At 44.3% G+C, this 16,405-nt stretch overlaps 1 protein-coding gene across 1 annotated transcript in view; it reads left to right on the forward strand.

The window, feature by feature from the left end:
* The window catches only part of SLC25A43 (solute carrier family 25 member 43), a 35,047-nt gene that overhangs the window by 17,825 nt on the left and 817 nt on the right, over nucleotides 1-16,405 (forward strand). Inside the window, exon 4 of the mRNA XM_045538729.1 lies at nucleotides 16,143-16,277. Within this exon, the coding sequence (XP_045394685.1) occupies nucleotides 16,143-16,277 (135 nt within the window). The remainder of the gene's footprint in view (nucleotides 1-16,142; nucleotides 16,278-16,405) is intronic.

Consider the following 16,405-nt stretch of genomic DNA (forward strand, 5'->3'; position numbering starts at 1 on the left):
GTAAACATTGTACACTAATATGTACCAGGCACTGTGCTAAGTGATTTGTGTTCATTATGTCTCTTAATCCCTATGAGGTGGGTATTTTACAGATGTGAAAACTGAGTCGCTGAAAAGTTCTGTAGCCTGCAAGTTCACTCCTCCAGTAAATGAGCTGGGATGTGAGCCCAGGTAGCCTGTCTCAGGGTCAGTGCTTATTTCACTCCCCTCCCGCCCAGCCCATGGGCTTCTGCCAGACTAATTTTCTTCAGATCTGCCTGTGTTACGTCCTTGATTGCCCCTAGAGAATAAAGGCTGAGCCCCTTGGCCCAGCACATTTCGCTTACCAATTTTACCATCCTTGTTGCACAGAGCCCCTTTATATTAGGAGCTACAAAATCAAATGCCCGCAGGAAAAAGAGGATGTAGGGAAGCCCAGATAGCATACACTCGCCCCCCTAAAGATTAAGCTCTCAAATGCATTCTGAGCCATCGTGGCTTTCTAAAGCATTCTGGAGAGCTTAAAACTTCACTGTGCTCACAAAATGTGATTAGCATCTAAATAGGAATAGCAGAAAGGAATAAAGTGAGTCAGTGGAGGCCATGGCAAGCTCGTCTTTTCCAAAGGGTGGATGCCATTTAGAGATGTAAGCCCAGTTTTCAAGGGAGCCCCAAATCCAGATTTTTATTTAAAATCTCCCAATTTTTCACTGTTCGAAAATAAAAATTGTTAAGTACTGGTTGCGCTAAACAAAACATGGTTTTTAATGACCTTTGCTCTATTAAAGCCTTCCATTTCATCAAGATGATCTTCTTAGTCCCCTTTCTGAAGCCCTGAAGACTAAGTGTATTTCACATTCCAGCATCCAGGCCTTTGTTCATGCAGTTACCCCTGCCTGGAACTATCTGCATCTCCTTAATGGTTCAGCTGGGGTTTGCCTCAGTGATGGCTGGATCTTCTAACCTACTATAGCACATTATCTGTTGCTTTTGTCTGATAAAGAAGGTGGCTTTTCCCACCCCCCAAAGCAGTTATCCTATCTCGATGGATAAAGGCAGATGTTTTGCCTTTGCAGAACCATAATGGGGATGCTCCAGACCACTCTGGAGGGGATTCTGTTGCAAGAGAAACTGAGTTAACTAGCAACGTGCTCTGTCAATAATTGCAGATGACGTGTTTTCACTGTCCCACCAGCCCTACCTCCAAGGGCATAGTTATTTTGTTCTAAGAACTTTGTGGGTGAATAACCCCCTTTAATTGATGCTGCTAGACTGTGTGCCCTCTAATCTAGCCAATTTCTTTTCCATAGCGTTTTTCTCCACATCCTGCCTTTTCTCATCTCAACACCATTGCCCTGCTGTCTCTTTCCTATCAAAGCCACCCCCCTGAAGTCTTCTCTCACCTCCCCAAGCAGGAGTCTCCCCCTTCTGAATCCATAGCTCACTCTTGCTATACCTCTCTCATGGCCCATGCCATGTACTTCCTTATGTTATAATCTTTTGCGTCCCTTTCCCCCCCCAGATTGCAAGCTCTTTGCAAGTTGTTGGCCTATAAAGAGACGTAAAAGATTCTAGGAGTTTTGCAGGACTTTGCCTTGAAGGAATATATGAATGTGTTAGTTCATAAATCAAAAAAGCTGCCTCACCTCAGGAGGGCATCTCACAGATCGGAGCATTTTGCATGGCGAAGCTGTCTCAGACCTGAAGGCTATTTGCGCCTGATGCCTCTGTAGGACAAGGCTCAGTGTATGGTAACAGGTTGAGAACTGATCAAAGAATACCTGCCTGACAGACAACTGAAGCTAGAGACAATCGGCCTAAGGGACAGTTCCTGCTTCACTCCTGACTACCTGTCTCAATCAACAAGAAACTAGATAAAGAAACATAGAGCTTCTATCTTTCTTTCTTTCTTTCTTTCTTTCTTTCTTTTTTTTTTTTTTTTGAGACAGAGTATCACTCTCTTGCCTGGGCTAGAGTGCCATGGCGTCAGCCTAGCTCACAGCAACCTCAAACTCCTAGGCTCAAGTGATCCTACTGCCTCAGCCTCCCGGGTAGCTGGGACTACAGGCACGCACCACCGTGCCCGGCTAAATTTTTTCTATTTTTAGTTGTTTGGCCAATTTCTTCCTATTTATAATAGAGACTGGGTCTTGCTCTTGCTCAGGCTGGTCTCGAACTCCTGAGCTCAAGCAATATTCCCGCCTCGGCTTCCCAGAGTGCTAGGATTACAGGCATGAGCCACCGTACCGGCCAGAGCTTCTATATTTCTATCTAGCCTTTCTGCTAAGTGATAACTTTATTTTAGGACTTAGAAGTTTATCTTAGAAAGATTTTGTAACTGTTTGCTCACGTAGATAGAGTTAATTAAGGGATCTCTAGAAGCTTTTGGGGAGACTTAAAACCTAAATGAATTACTTGTTATTATGTAAATCTGTTACCACTGGCAACTAATCGCTACACCAATAAATACTGATGTGGGCCTTCATTCAAGGCCTGACAGCTCACAGGAATGCTGGAGGACCCATTGACTTGCCATCTTTAAAACTATACTTTCATCTCTGTGTCTCTTGATTATTGCTCTATTATCTATTTAATAGAGAATATTAAATATGCTTAAAAGGATGGAGGGAAAAAATTTGACACCATTTTGATTTACACACCGTCTTCATTCCAGCCTCCCAATGCTTTGTGTGGTGCCTTGGAAGTGCTTCACAAATCATAGCACCATCAAAGTTAAGCAGTTGTTCCTCGGTATTCCAGGGGGATTGGTTCCAGTATAACCCCTGCCCCCTGCACAGATACCAAAATGTACTCATGCTCAGGCCCACAGTAGGCCCTGCAGCACCTATGGATACAAAAAGTCAGACCTCCATATATGTGGGTTTCACATTCCAAGTTTGGTTGTGGATACGGAACCCACACATATGGAGGGCTGACTACATTTATTGAAAAACATCCACATATAAGTGGACCAGTGCAATTCAAACCTGTGTTGTTCAAAGGTCAACTGTATTTGTTAGTTGGTTGCTTTCCATAAATGTGACCACATCTAAATGAATGTATGTAAATCTTTGCTCTCCTTTGGTGGGGAGGCTTTTCTCAGGGATAAGGATGGAGACAAACTATGTAAAGGGAAGTGATGACGGGAAAGCCTTCCCTGGGATTAAAAAATTATAATAACTACCATTTATTGGCCATTTAATATGCACAAGGCAGTTTTTTATCCCATTTAATCTTCTTTATTGACCCTATGAAATAAGTACTATTATTCTTCCAACTTTATAGATGAGGAAACAAGGCACAGAGGGTAAGTCACTTGCCCAATAGTCACATAGCTAGTAAGTGCTGGGGCTGGGATGTGAACCTAGGTCTTTGCTTGCTCAGGCCCTTCCTTTATCCACCAAGAGTACAGGGGCTCATTCCTAGAGGCTTGTCTTAATCTGTTCAGGCTGCTGTAACAAAATACCATAAACTAGGTGGCTCATAAACAACAGAAATTTCTTTCTCACCATTCTGGAGGCTGGGAAGTCCAAGATCAATGTAGATTTGGTATCTGGCGAAGGCCCACTTCCTGGTTCATAGATGGTAACTTCTCACTGTAACCTCGCAGGATGGGAAGGGCGAGCTAGCTGTCTGGGGTCTCTTTTGTAAGGAATTTAATCCTATTCATTAATCACCTTCCAAAGGCCCTGCCTCCTAAAACCATCATGTTGTGGGTCAGGATTTCAACATATGAATTTGGGGAAGGCACAAACATTCAGACTATAATAAGCCTGGCTTTGGCCAGGGAATGGTTAACTCAGGTTAGAGAGAAAAAAACATCTTTGGAAAACTAGGCTGTCCAGGGGCTCGCTTTAGTCCCTGGCAGCCTGGCAGTGGAAGGCTGTATTTGCGGCTTTGACTCAGATTGTAATAGAGCATCGAGCCACAGGCATAGACCATTCAGCAGCCATGGACCTTTGGCCAGCCATGAGCTAACCACAGCTGCTCAGAGGGACTGGGAGGAAAGCCCCACTGGCTCTCTCAGTCCTGCGGGGAGCAGGTGCAAAGCCCCAGAAGGGGAGAGTAAATTGCTATCATCACCCCTGCTAGGAGGTATTAAAAGAGTTTTGCGTTTTCTGCCTACTTCAACATTTCTTGGTTGGCATAGCATCTATCCTCAGTAGGAATAGAGCTCTATTTTTCTAACAGAGCCGAATTACTTGTCTGAAAGTATAAATACCGCTGGGTTCTGAGCTCTCGGGGAAGTAGGAAAGGATGGGAACCTTACCTTTAGCTGGTTCCATTTTCAACTCCCTGCTGTCATCTTACTTTTAAGTCTGGCCTCTTCTGTCTAAGTGAGTAGCATTGCCTTGGCAGTCAGAAAAAAAGGATGCTTTTCAAATCCAGGTAGATGTCTGGACATACCTTAGGCAAGGTGGCCTTGTTTGAGTATCATTATTAAACCAAAGGGAAAGGAACGTTCTCCCCTTTGTTTTTTCCAAAGGTATAGAGTGCCCTAGATACTTTAGGGATGGCAGTTGTTGATCATGGCAACAAGACTGTCCCTAGAGGGCTGGCAAGGAGGGAGTAGGGAGGAGCCTTCCTAATTCCACTGAACCTAAAATCACTCTGCCCTTTTCTTCTGACCTGGGCTGGCGTATTCCTTTGGAGATAAAGGTCTGGGAATTAAAATGGGCTCCCTGAGCTAAGCAGGCTGCTCTGAGCTCCAGCTAAACAGTCACAGCAGCTAAGACAGGAGCTTCCTGCTCCCCCTCCCCCTCCCCCCCCTCAGAGTGGGAGTGAAGAGAGAGGTAGGGAAGAGGGAAAGGAAGGTCCCAGAAAAGGCCTGCTATCAACCCGGAAAGCCCTGCAGCCAGCTGTGAGCATTCATAGGCAGCCCCTGCTGTCAGAAGGGTATGAAGACACGAGGTTGCTGACCCCTCCGCTGGCTTCAAGACAGCTCTGGAGACCAAGCACCAATTTTCGCCTCCTTTTTTCCACATAGCTTTCGCTTGTTTGTTTTTGATGGCTGTGTTCGCCTTAAGGCTATAAAGGGCAGACTAGTTTGATGGGTAACAGTGTGGCCTTTGCATCCCAGCCTCAACCCTGACTCCCATGTGAACTTGGGTACATCCACATAACCCCTCTGAGCCTCATCTTCCTCATCTATAAAACATGGGAGTAAGAATGGTGCCTACCTCATACACTTGCAGAGAAAACTGAATTCGGCTCGACCGGTGCATAATAAATACTCTTGATAACGCCTGAGGTGCTATGTTTATCGTCCTTCAAGCATCTCTTTAGAATCTATGCATAGCATGGAAGGCCTGATCAGAACTATAAAAGCCAGTCCTGGTATGTTTCTATGTTTTCTATGATTGCTATAAACACACAAGTGAGCCGAGGTCACAGAACCTCCATAGACCCTCGATCTCTATGGCTAACAATGAGGAGGGGTGGGAGGGAGAGTTAATTGTTCTTTGGTTTCATTAGTTTAACAGGCATTTCCTGAGACGCTGCCGTGTGCAAGCACCGCACACACCTGTATATTCCCAGCCTTCTGGAAACTGTCATCTTCCAAATCTTTTCCCTCACCCTTCCTATCCAATGTCACCCCCAGTCAAGGTGACTAAAAGTTGGCTGCCACTGCCCTGCATGCTGCTCCTGCGGCCTCAGCGTGCTTTGCACACTTGCATCTCAATTGCTTTCTCCCGTTGGGCCCAGCTGCCTTTTTGGTTTCCCCACCCCCACCCCCTAATAGTTCACACAGGAACTGTTTCTCTTCTCTCTGTCGAGCTGAATACTAACCTGCTGTTGTTTGCTCGCTTCCCCCACCATGATCGCAGGCTCTCTGAGCAGCGAGTCATCCCCTTGCCTGCTGCTGAGATGGGAGGCATTCACTCTGGAGGGGATCAGGTGCCATGCCAAGAGGCAGCTGCCTACACCCCCTTGTGCGGCCATCCCCGCTGCAGAGCCCGGGTGCTTCCCAGCTATACTGGCTCTGCCAAGGGAAACATGGGTCATGTGGTTCACAGGCCATGAAGGTCCTTTAACTCCACTACGATTGGCTTTTTTTGTTTGATTACTGAGGATTTGCCAAAAAACAAAAAGCCTTCTACCACAACTACTTTCCATGGATGTATGTCCTCAGATGGTTTGGGAATTGGACAGCTTGGTCTTCAGGTTGTGTCCTCCACATCCACAGAAGATGCAAGCTATTTCTAAATAACCAGCCAAAGGTTCCGAGCTCCTGTGTGCTCCAGCTGGAAGGCTCTTTTCTTTTCTCTCTCTACTAATTTTTTCCCTTTTCTTTCTTCGATCTCTCCTTGTTAATGCTTTTTTTTTTTTTTTTTTTTTTTTTGGAGACAGAGTCTTACTCTGTTGCCCAGGCTAGAGTGCCATGGTGTCAGCCTAGCTCACAGCAACCTCAAACTCCTGGGCTCAAGGAATCCTCCTGCCTCAGCCTCTCGAGTAGCTGGGACTACAGGCATGCGCCACCATGCCCGGCTAATTTTTTCTATTTATTTTTAGTTGTCCAGCTAATTTCTTTCTATTTTTAGTAGAGACGGGGTCTCACTCAGGCTGATCTCGAACTCCTGACCTCGAGCGATCCTCCCGACTCAGCCTCCCAGAGTGCTAGGATTACAGGCGTGAGCCACCGCGCCCGGCCAATGCTTGTTTTAAATGAAGTATTCTGTCTTTTGAGTAGGTAACACATGCACACTGTGCAAAATCCAAAAGGTGCCACAAGTGTACACTGAAAAGTAAGTCTCTGCAACCATTGTCCCTTAGCCACCCAGTTCTCCCCTGAGGCAACACTGTTGTTAGCAGTGTCTTACCTCTGTCTTTCCAAAGATGGTCTTTGCAAAGATCCACAAAAACATGCACATTTATGTTCTGTTTTTAGGTAGTCAGCAGTATATTACATATAGTCTTCTGTACCCTGTTTTTTTTTCATCATTTGGAGATGATCTCATATCAGTCCAGTTAGAGCTGCCACATATTTTTAAATTGTGACACAGTGTTGCATAGTATGATATGCTATTTCTCTAACTAGTCCCCTATTGGTGGGCATTTAGATGATTTCCAATCTTTTGCTATTAGTAACAATGTGGTAACAAATATCCTTGTAACATATTATCTGTAGAATGAATTCCTAGCATTTTTGCTTTGGTCAAAGGGCATATGTGTTTTACATCTGTATCAATATTGTTTAATTATTTTAGTACTCATGGAAAGAATGAATAACCAAATTGTTGCCTCCGTTGGAAGGCCTCTATGGAATTTATCACGAAACAATCAAGTGGTTTGCTTTTAGGTATTTGTTGTTTATTTTTATCTACCGGAAGTTTGCTCTTTCTTTCCTCCAGTATGTATTAAGCACCTGTACTGTGTGCTGGGCACATCGGTGAGCTCTGGGGATAAAACCATAAACACAGCAAATGTGGCTTCTGCCCTCCTAGTGTTTATGTCTGGGAGATGGAGCGGCTGGGGGCGGGAGTGTCTGTGAAAGAAATAATTATACACCAAATCGTTACAAACTGTGTTAAGTGCCATGAAGGAAAAGTATAGTGTGATCAGAAGTATCCAACAGCCTCCTGATTTAGTGGGGGAGACCTGAGAAGACTTCCCTGGGGCAGTGATGTTTAATTCTGATGAATAAGACAGACTTAGCAAGGCAGAGGAAATGGCAGGGTTGACGTCCTCGAGGCAGAAAGGAGCACAGAGCTGGGCCAGCAGCTTGGATTATGGGATCTGGAAACAGGCTTCAGGGTCATGTAGTTTCAGTCTCCTCACCTGACATGTGAGGAAACTAAAGTTCAAGGAGTTAAACAACTTGGTGAGGTAATACAGGTGGTGAAAAAGCCAGGCCTGGCTCTCCTGATTTTTTCAGATGCCAGGCTGCAGAATCCAGTGTGCTCATCCTGGGAGCTGTGGGTCCTGACTAGACAGCTAAGGGATAGTTGTCTGGGTTTGTGTAGGAGGAGGATTTAAGTTCAGGTCCTTGTGACTAGTCTGGCATATTTCATTTTTCTTTACTAATAAGATAGAGTTTGGGCAAATGGCTATCTAGCATTCCAGTGTAGTGGGTTGGTCTGGTCTTCAGCATACTTGTCTCTTCTATAAGTTTAGATAATGATAACAATAACATTAATAATCGTGAATCAGCCGGGCATGGTGGCACTCGCCTGTAGTCCCAGCTACTCGGGAGGCTGAGGCAGGAGAATCGCTTGAGCCCAGGAGTTTGAGGTTGCTGTGAGCTAGGCTGACGCCATGGCACTCTAGCCTGGGCAACAGAGTGAGACTCTGTCTCAATCAATCAATCAATCAATAAATAAATAAATAAATAAGGCTGATAAGATAATACTACCTCTTTCATGAGGCTTTTGTGAGGATTAAATGAGATGGTACATAGAAAGCACTCAGTGGGATGCCTGACACCTAGCACTTAGTCAGCATTGGCCATTTCTTTATTTCATGGCCATCCTTGTGGCTTATGTGAGGCTGCTCACAGGCAAACAGCTGCATTGGATAAAGCTACTAGTGACACTGACATTGAGAGGAAAGTGATTTGAAATTGAATGGGTGTGGGGTATATGCAGTGAAAGGAAGCAGACCCTGAAAAGCTAGGGTGACGAGGAAGGCCGCGTGCCTGCTCCCATGAGCTTGCTGCCTAGGAAGGAAGCATTAAGACTTGCACCCGCTTAACTCATACAAGGTAGAGTGTGTCGCAACAGAGGCCTAAACAAGAAGCTAAGGGAGCACAAGATAGGGAGAGAGGCTGATTGAAACAAAGACGCTGGAAAACAGTTATAACGTAAACAAGGAAATGCGAACACTGGCTAGATATATGATATTAAGGAATTATAAATTTTAGGTGTGATAATGGTGTTTATATATATATATATATATTTTAAGGAGGCATAGTTTAGAGAAACATAATAATCCTTAATAATCTATAAATCAGATGACTTGAAATGATGTCTTGTGGGATAGAGATAAAAAAAGATTGGCCATGTATTGCTAATTGTTGAAGCTGGGTGATGGAGCTTTGTGTTCATTTTACTATCCTCTCTACTTTTGTATGTGTTTGAGATTTTGCACAATAAAAAGTTTAAAAAAGAGAGGGAGGTATGTAAATTTTAAGAAAAGGAATGGACGGAGGAAGAGAGGGAGAGATGACGCCACTGCACTGTAACTGGGGTGACAGAGCAAGACTCTGTCTTAAAAAAAAATGGCTTTTATCAAAAAGGCAATAATGAATGCTGACAAGAATGTAGAGAAAGGGAAACCTTCATACGCTGTTAGTGGGAATGTAAATTAGTGCAACCACTGTGGAAAACAATATGGAGGTCCCTCAAAAACCTAAACGTAGAACTACCATATGACCTAGCAATCCCACTGCTGGGTATATATCCAAAGGAGGGGAAATCAGTATATTGAAAAGATATCTGCACTCCCATGTTTATTGCAGCACTATTCACAGTGGCAAAGATATGGAATCAGCCTAAGTGTCTGTCAAATGGATGGATAAAGAAATTATGGTACATACACACAATGGAACATTATACAGCCACAAAAAGACTGAAATCCTGCCATGTGCAACAACATGGATGGAACTGGAGAACATCATGTTAAGTGAAATAAGCCAAGCACAGAAAGACAAATCTCACATGTTCTCACTCATATGTGGGAGCTAAATATTAAAACAATTGATCTCATGGAGACAGAAAGTAGAATGATGGTTATCAGAGGCTGGAAAGGGTAGCAGGGAGGGGGGAATAAAGTGAGGATGGTTAATGGGTGCAAAAATATAGTTAGACAGAATGAACAATATTTGATAGCACAAAGTGACTATAATCAACAAATTAGGGTATACTTTAAAATAACTAAAAGAGTGAAATTGGAATGTTCCTAACAGAAAGAAATGATAAATGCCTGAGGTGATAGATGCCCTAATTACCCTGATTTGATTAATTTACATTGTATGCCTGTATGGTACATCACATATACCATATAAATATATACACAAGTACCATCTAAATATGTACCATAATAATTAAAAACAAAAGTTTTAAAATAAATTAAAAATGCCTTCACAGCAACATCTAGACTGGTGTTTGACCAAATATCTGAGTACTGTGGCCTAACCAAGTTGACACATGAAATTAATCATCACAGGGTGGTAGTGGGAAATGATACTGGGATGATACTGGGACAACAGGTAGGGAGGGGCCAAGTTGTAAAGGGCTTTGGATTCTGTTAGGTTTTTTTCTTTAGAAAACTTCTTTGGAAAACGTTTCTTCTTGAAATATTTTCTTTGAAAAGTTGGGAATTATTGAAAGTTTCTGAGCAAAACATTGGCAGCTTTTGATGAGTTTGGAAGGGTACCTGGCTGCAATGTGGAGACTGGATTGGAGAGGTCAGGGGATGGGTAAGGAAACTGGCCCTTGCTCAAGAGAGATGATGGCAAGATACTGGCAGTGGACCTGAAAAATATCTGACGCATAGAATATAATGCAGGAAGTAGCAGGAGATCAGACTGAGAACTAGGCAGAGGGCAGGTCATGGAGAGCCTGCTAAGCCAGATCAAAGAGTCTGGACTTTATCCCAAGGGCAGTGGGGACCCACTGAAGAGCTGAAGTCAAGGGAGTAACCTGAACACATCAGCTGACTGCTGTATGGGGAATAAGGCAGGTAGACCAGCTATGAGCAGTTGTAGTAGTGTAGGGAAAAGATGGTGGTGGCTTGGACTTGGACTAGGATGAGGATAGTTTAGGACATTTGGAGTCACTTGAACTTGGCCGGTAGATGAATTAGGTTGTAGAAAGAGACAGAGAAAACTTAAGGGGGGGACTCAGGTTTTTGGACCAAGCAGTAGGTTGATGGCAGTAGCATTTGCTGACATGAGGAAAGCTGGAGGACAGTCAGGATTGGAGTGGAGTATAATCAAGAGTTCTGATTGGGACATTATAAAGTTTGAGATGTTTGTTAGACTTCTGAGTGGAGATGTCAAGTAGGTAGTTGGTTACATGGTCTTGTGGCTCAGAGGAGAGATAGGAGCTGGAGATAGGAATTTGGAAATCATCAGGCAGAGGAGAGCAGAAAGAAGGCCAGTGCAGTTGAAGTGTAGCACATGAGCAAAAGAGTGACCCAAGACAAAGTTGAAAAGGTGGGCAAGGCAGATCACGTGGGGCCTCGTAGCCTACAAGCAGTGTGTGCTGGAGCCCATTCCTACTGGCTTAGGGGAACTAACTGACTGTTAAATTCCAGGAAATTTGGGAGCTAATTGACCTCATATTTGGTAGCTTGAAACCAGCCATGGTGGGAGTATTTAAATTATGGAAATTGGTACATACTACAACTCAGAGCTTTTTAAATATTCCTCCAGGGAAGCAGGTGTTAAACACTTAGTACCATTTTACCACCACAGCTTATAGGCTCCAGTAAGAAATTTATATTTTATTCTTGGTGTGATGTTAAGTCATTAAAAAATTTTAAGCAAGTGAGTAAAAGGATCTTATTTTTTTTAATTACTGTAGAGAATGGACTATTAGAGGGAGCAGGCAAGGAGACCACTAAGGAAGCTTCTGCGACGATCCGCATGGGCACTGGGGACCAGGCTGCGGAGGTGGAGTGAAGTAAAGAAATTGCTAGACTGTTAAGGTCCTAAGACTGAATACAGATGGCCCTTGATCTGTCACAAGTTGATTATATTAATTGATTGACCTGTATATAACTCATGTAACTTAGCGTCTTTTTGTTTTAGTTGTGGTCGGGGGCACCAGGTTGCAGAAAGATTACCTTGACTCATGACTCGGGGCTTTTTGAGTTCTTACCAGAAACTGGCAGAAGATAAATCAAATAATATTATTTCATAGCAGAATAAGAAGGTTACCAGAAACTGGCAGAAGATAAATCAAATAATATTATTTCATAGCAGAATAAGAAGGTTACTTTCTTATAAGTAACCTTGCATGGACATAATTTCCTCTTTCCAATATTTCAGTCTTATGTTATCAGGAAGAACTTGAAGTCTTGTGATTAGGCAGATTTTTTTTCTAAGGGAAAAAGAGGCTTAATAGCTCTTTGGCAACAGTTCTTTACTGAAGAGGTAAGAGGGAAAGGAGGCCGGGTCTGAACAGTGCTAACGGAAACACTTTAAAGTAAGATGTTCACCAAAGACCCCTGACCATTTTGGCTACTGTAACTCCAGGCTGGGAGACTCGGCTTGTCCATTTCATGCTCTGTTTCTCATACTCTGGTCGGTGTTTGCTTATTACTGCACCTCAAAGAGAAGACCTAACCCAAAAGCTTCACCCTTCACCTTGATGGAGAATTCTATATTTAAAGCATACAAAATCGATCCTTTAGCTCACGCCTATAATCCTAGCACTCTGGGAGGCTGAGGCAAGAGAATTCCTTGAGGCCAGGAGTTCAAGACCAGCCTGAGCAAGAGCAAGACCCCGTCTCTACAAAAAATGGAAAAATTAGCTAGGCGTCATGGTGCATGCCTGTAGTCCCAGCTGCTCGGGAGGCTGAGGAGGCAGGAGGATTGCTTGAGCCCAGGAGTTTGAGGTTGCAGTGAACTGTGATGATGCCACTACACTCTAGCCCAGACAACACAGGGAGACCCTGTCTAAAAAAAAAAAAAAAAAAAAAAAGGAGGCCGGGCGTGGTGGCTCACGCCTGTAATCCTAGCACTCTGGGAGGCCAAGGCGGGTGGATCGCTCGAGGTCAGGAGTTTGAGGCCAGCCTGACCAAGAGCGAGACCCCGTCTCTACTAAAAATAGAAAGAAATGATTTGGACAGCTAAAATATATATAGAAAAAAAATTAGCTGGGCGTCATGGCGCATGCCTGTAGTCCCAGCTACTCGGGAGGCTGAGGCAGTAGGATTGCTTAAGCCCAGGAGTTTGAGGTTGCTGTGAGCTAGGCTGACGCCACGGCACTCTAGCCAGGGCAACAGAGCAAGACTGTTTCAAAAAAAAAAAAAAAAAAAAAAAAGAAAAGAAAAGAAAAAAAAGGAAAAAGAAAGGAAAATTGATCCTTCAATCTGGATTAATGAGGACAGATACAATAATCATTAATATAAAATAAAGAATTATGAAACCTCGTTAATTTGCATGCCACTAACCTAAAATTCTAATAACCCAGGGCTTAGTAAGCAAAGTAATCATATAAACAGCACATTTATAGAGATATTTAAACTCTTCACTAAAAAAAAGTTGCTTTTAAAGCCTACTGAAATACCTATTTACTACTAATAATGGCTAACATTATTAAGCACTTATGTTCCTGGCACTCTTAATTGTCTCATTTAATTTTCATGGCAACTCCAAGAGGTAGGTATTATCATCCTCATTTTTGAAATGAGGAAATTGAAGCTCAGAGAAATTAAGGAACTTAAGATCAAATAGCTAGTGAGTAGAAGAGACAAAAGTTCCAATCCAGGTCTGTGTGATGCTAAAGCCCACATGCAGAACGTTTGTGCTCAGGAGGATGGCCTGAGCCCAGGAGTCTGAGGTTGCTGTGAGCTAGGCTGACGCCACGGCACTCTAGCCCGGGCAACAGAGTGAGACTCTGTCTCAAAAAAAAAAAAAATAGAGAGAAACAGCGACAGATGCCAGATTGCAATGAATGTGCAGAGCCCTGAGTGGAGGGTTAGGAAGTGGAGTCAGCCAGAGCAGACAACTGTTTCAGAAAGCACAAATGAAAAGGGAATCAGATGACATTCAGTAGGTGAATGGATAAACAGACTGTGGTAGATCCACAAAATGGAATACTCCTCAGCAATAAAATCAACGAACTATTGCTGAACACAACAACATGGATGAACCTCAGAGGCATTATGCTGAGTGAAAGCAGCCAGTCCCAAAAGGTTCTGCATCCATTTATATGACATCCTCAAAAGATAAAGTTATAGGGGTGGAGGACAGATCAGGGGGTGCCTGGGGTATGGGTGGGGCAGGCCTTGACTATAAGGGGGCGGCCCATGAGAATTAGCAGGGGCTGGGGAGGTAACAGTTCTGGATCCTGACTGTGGTTGTGGACACACAGACCCATACATGTGTTCAGACTCCTAGAACTTTACACCGAAACAAGGTTTCTGTACCGTGTGTTAATTTGGGAATGAGAGATTGGGCAGTATCTGAAGGGTAAACTTAGGATGGGAGGAAAGAGCTGCTTTTGAGATGGAAGGGACTTGAGATTATTGGTTTGCTAAGGGGGAAAGGCAGGTCTCTTGGGAAAGGTGCCCAAGAGGAGTTCAAAGGTGTGAGATGCAGAGCATGGCTGGGAAGAAAAGACATATGTGCAAAGAAGCAAAAGTTGAGCCCCTGTATAATTTGTTTGCCCCAGGAACTAGCAGGCCAGGTCACCTGGCTACAGTGGGCGAAATGGGCACGGGGTGGGAGCATTGAGGGATCTGGTAAGGGCCGGCCGAGGTGAGAGGCCACGAAGCTTCAGCAGCCCCAGTCTGCCCCTGTGTGGGTTCGTCTTGAGCAGCTGGGAGCAGAGAGGGTTTGTGGGTGGGAACCAGTCGAAGGACAAGGGGCAAGGACTTTGAGAGTAGAGGCAAAAAAAGAGCTGCAAGGATTAAAAAGGAGGAAGCCAGTAGGGAACTGGTGGCCTTAGAGATAAAGGAGAGGGCAAGTTACTCGAAGGGTTAATGATCAGAAGGAGTATAACTAGCTGGAAGAGGGAGCGAGGGAACTGCATGGGTGGGGACACTATGGTCACAGCACTTCTGAAGTGGAAGATTTCAGAAGTACACATGAGGGCTAATACGTAGAGTAAGGGATTTGCTCCATATCTAGGATACTTTCTATAGAACAGTAATAGCGACGCCAGCTTCTATTGATTGGTGCTTACTGTGCACCTGGCACTGCTAAGTGCTTTATGTGCATCTTCTCATTTCATTCTCACAACAGTCCCATGAAGCAGGGACTATTTCCATTTTCTAAATAAGGAAACTGAGGCTCAAGAAGGTCAGGCAAGCTGCCTAGGGTCACATGGCCAATAAGTGATGAGGCCAGGACTAGAACCCAACCTGTTCTACTCCAAAGTTATGTGCTTCTCAATGTTGTACTATGCTGCCTCCCCCACACATGGAAAATCTTGGTTCCATTGCAACAGAATATCATACAGGCCCAGCTAGACACTTCTAGTAACAAACCAAAGCATGTGCATAGTTTAAGCTAAACTCAACACCATTTCTGAAAGCCAGCTCTGAGGGGATGTCCCTATCAGAGTGGACAAGTAGTGTTAATTTTATGCATAGATGGTATATCAAAAAGCCATTTCATCTGATCATAAATTCTTTTTCTGGTAGGACAAAGAAGTTACTTTCCGAGATGGAGCACTTTGGTAATAACAGGGTTCAGTCAGGATAGTTGTAAAGGTGGCAAGGAAGTCCGTGGGGTGACCGAAGGAGGGGTGGCTAAAGTGGTAGGAAGGTGAGGATCACTGAAGGTGAGGTCCAGAAACTGGTTGTGGGAGGGGTTGTTTTATAGGTGCCGAAGTTACCTACGATGATGGTGAGGCTGGGAGAGGGGGAGCCACCAGGTGTCACAGTCTTCAGTGAATGTGAAAGAGTAGCCAGGAGATCAGTAAGTAGATGATAGCAGGACAAGGAGTGTGGTTCAGTGACGTGAGCCCCAGGTGAGCACTTTTGGCATCAGAATGAAGGAGGCAGGGTCTGGGAACAAAGACAGGGAACTAGACACATGTCACCATCACTCTGCTCCCCACCCTGGGACTTCTGTGATGTGGGGAAATGAGCAGCCCCCTCTTAGGAGCTTCACAGGGGAGGGATCAGTTAAAGCAAAGAAGCAGGAGAACACTAAAAAAAGGTCAAAGGCACGGGGAGTGTGTTTATCATGTCCAGAGGGCATAGGTTGGGAGGGAATGTAAATACAAAATTGAGTCTGTCCCAAATGCCTGCTTCCTTCCAAGCAAAATAAACCACAAAAGTGTGAATGGGGTATCATGATTCTATGGCATATTGATATCCATTCTAAGCCCATGGAACAAGAAGAACCCTATGGCAGCCATGCTTTGACATCATCTTGGCCAGGAACAGAAAACACACGGTTCACACTTGAGACACTGGTGACTTTGACTTGGACATTTATTTCCTGGCGCTTAAATCACCCCATCCCACCTTCTATTTCCTGCCAGGCTCAGAGCCCCTTCCTTCCCCACCGTGGAGGAGTAGATGTCCATTTCTCAGGAGCCTCGGACTGCTTCCGGCAGATAGTGAAGACCCAAGGAGTGCTGGGGCTCTGGAATGGATTGACAGCCAACTTGCTGAAGGTGAGAGGAGTGGCCGGTCTCTGCTTCTTCTCTGCCTCTCTTAATTCTGCCCTCTTCCTTTGTCCTCCCCAACCCTGCCACATTTTGCATGAAAAACCTCCTCTTGCACTGATGGTAGCTCAAGGCCT

The sequence above is a fragment of the Lemur catta genome, chromosome X, assembly GCF_020740605.2.
Source record: "Lemur catta isolate mLemCat1 chromosome X, mLemCat1.pri, whole genome shotgun sequence".
Taxonomy (NCBI): domain Eukaryota; kingdom Metazoa; phylum Chordata; class Mammalia; order Primates; family Lemuridae; genus Lemur; species Lemur catta.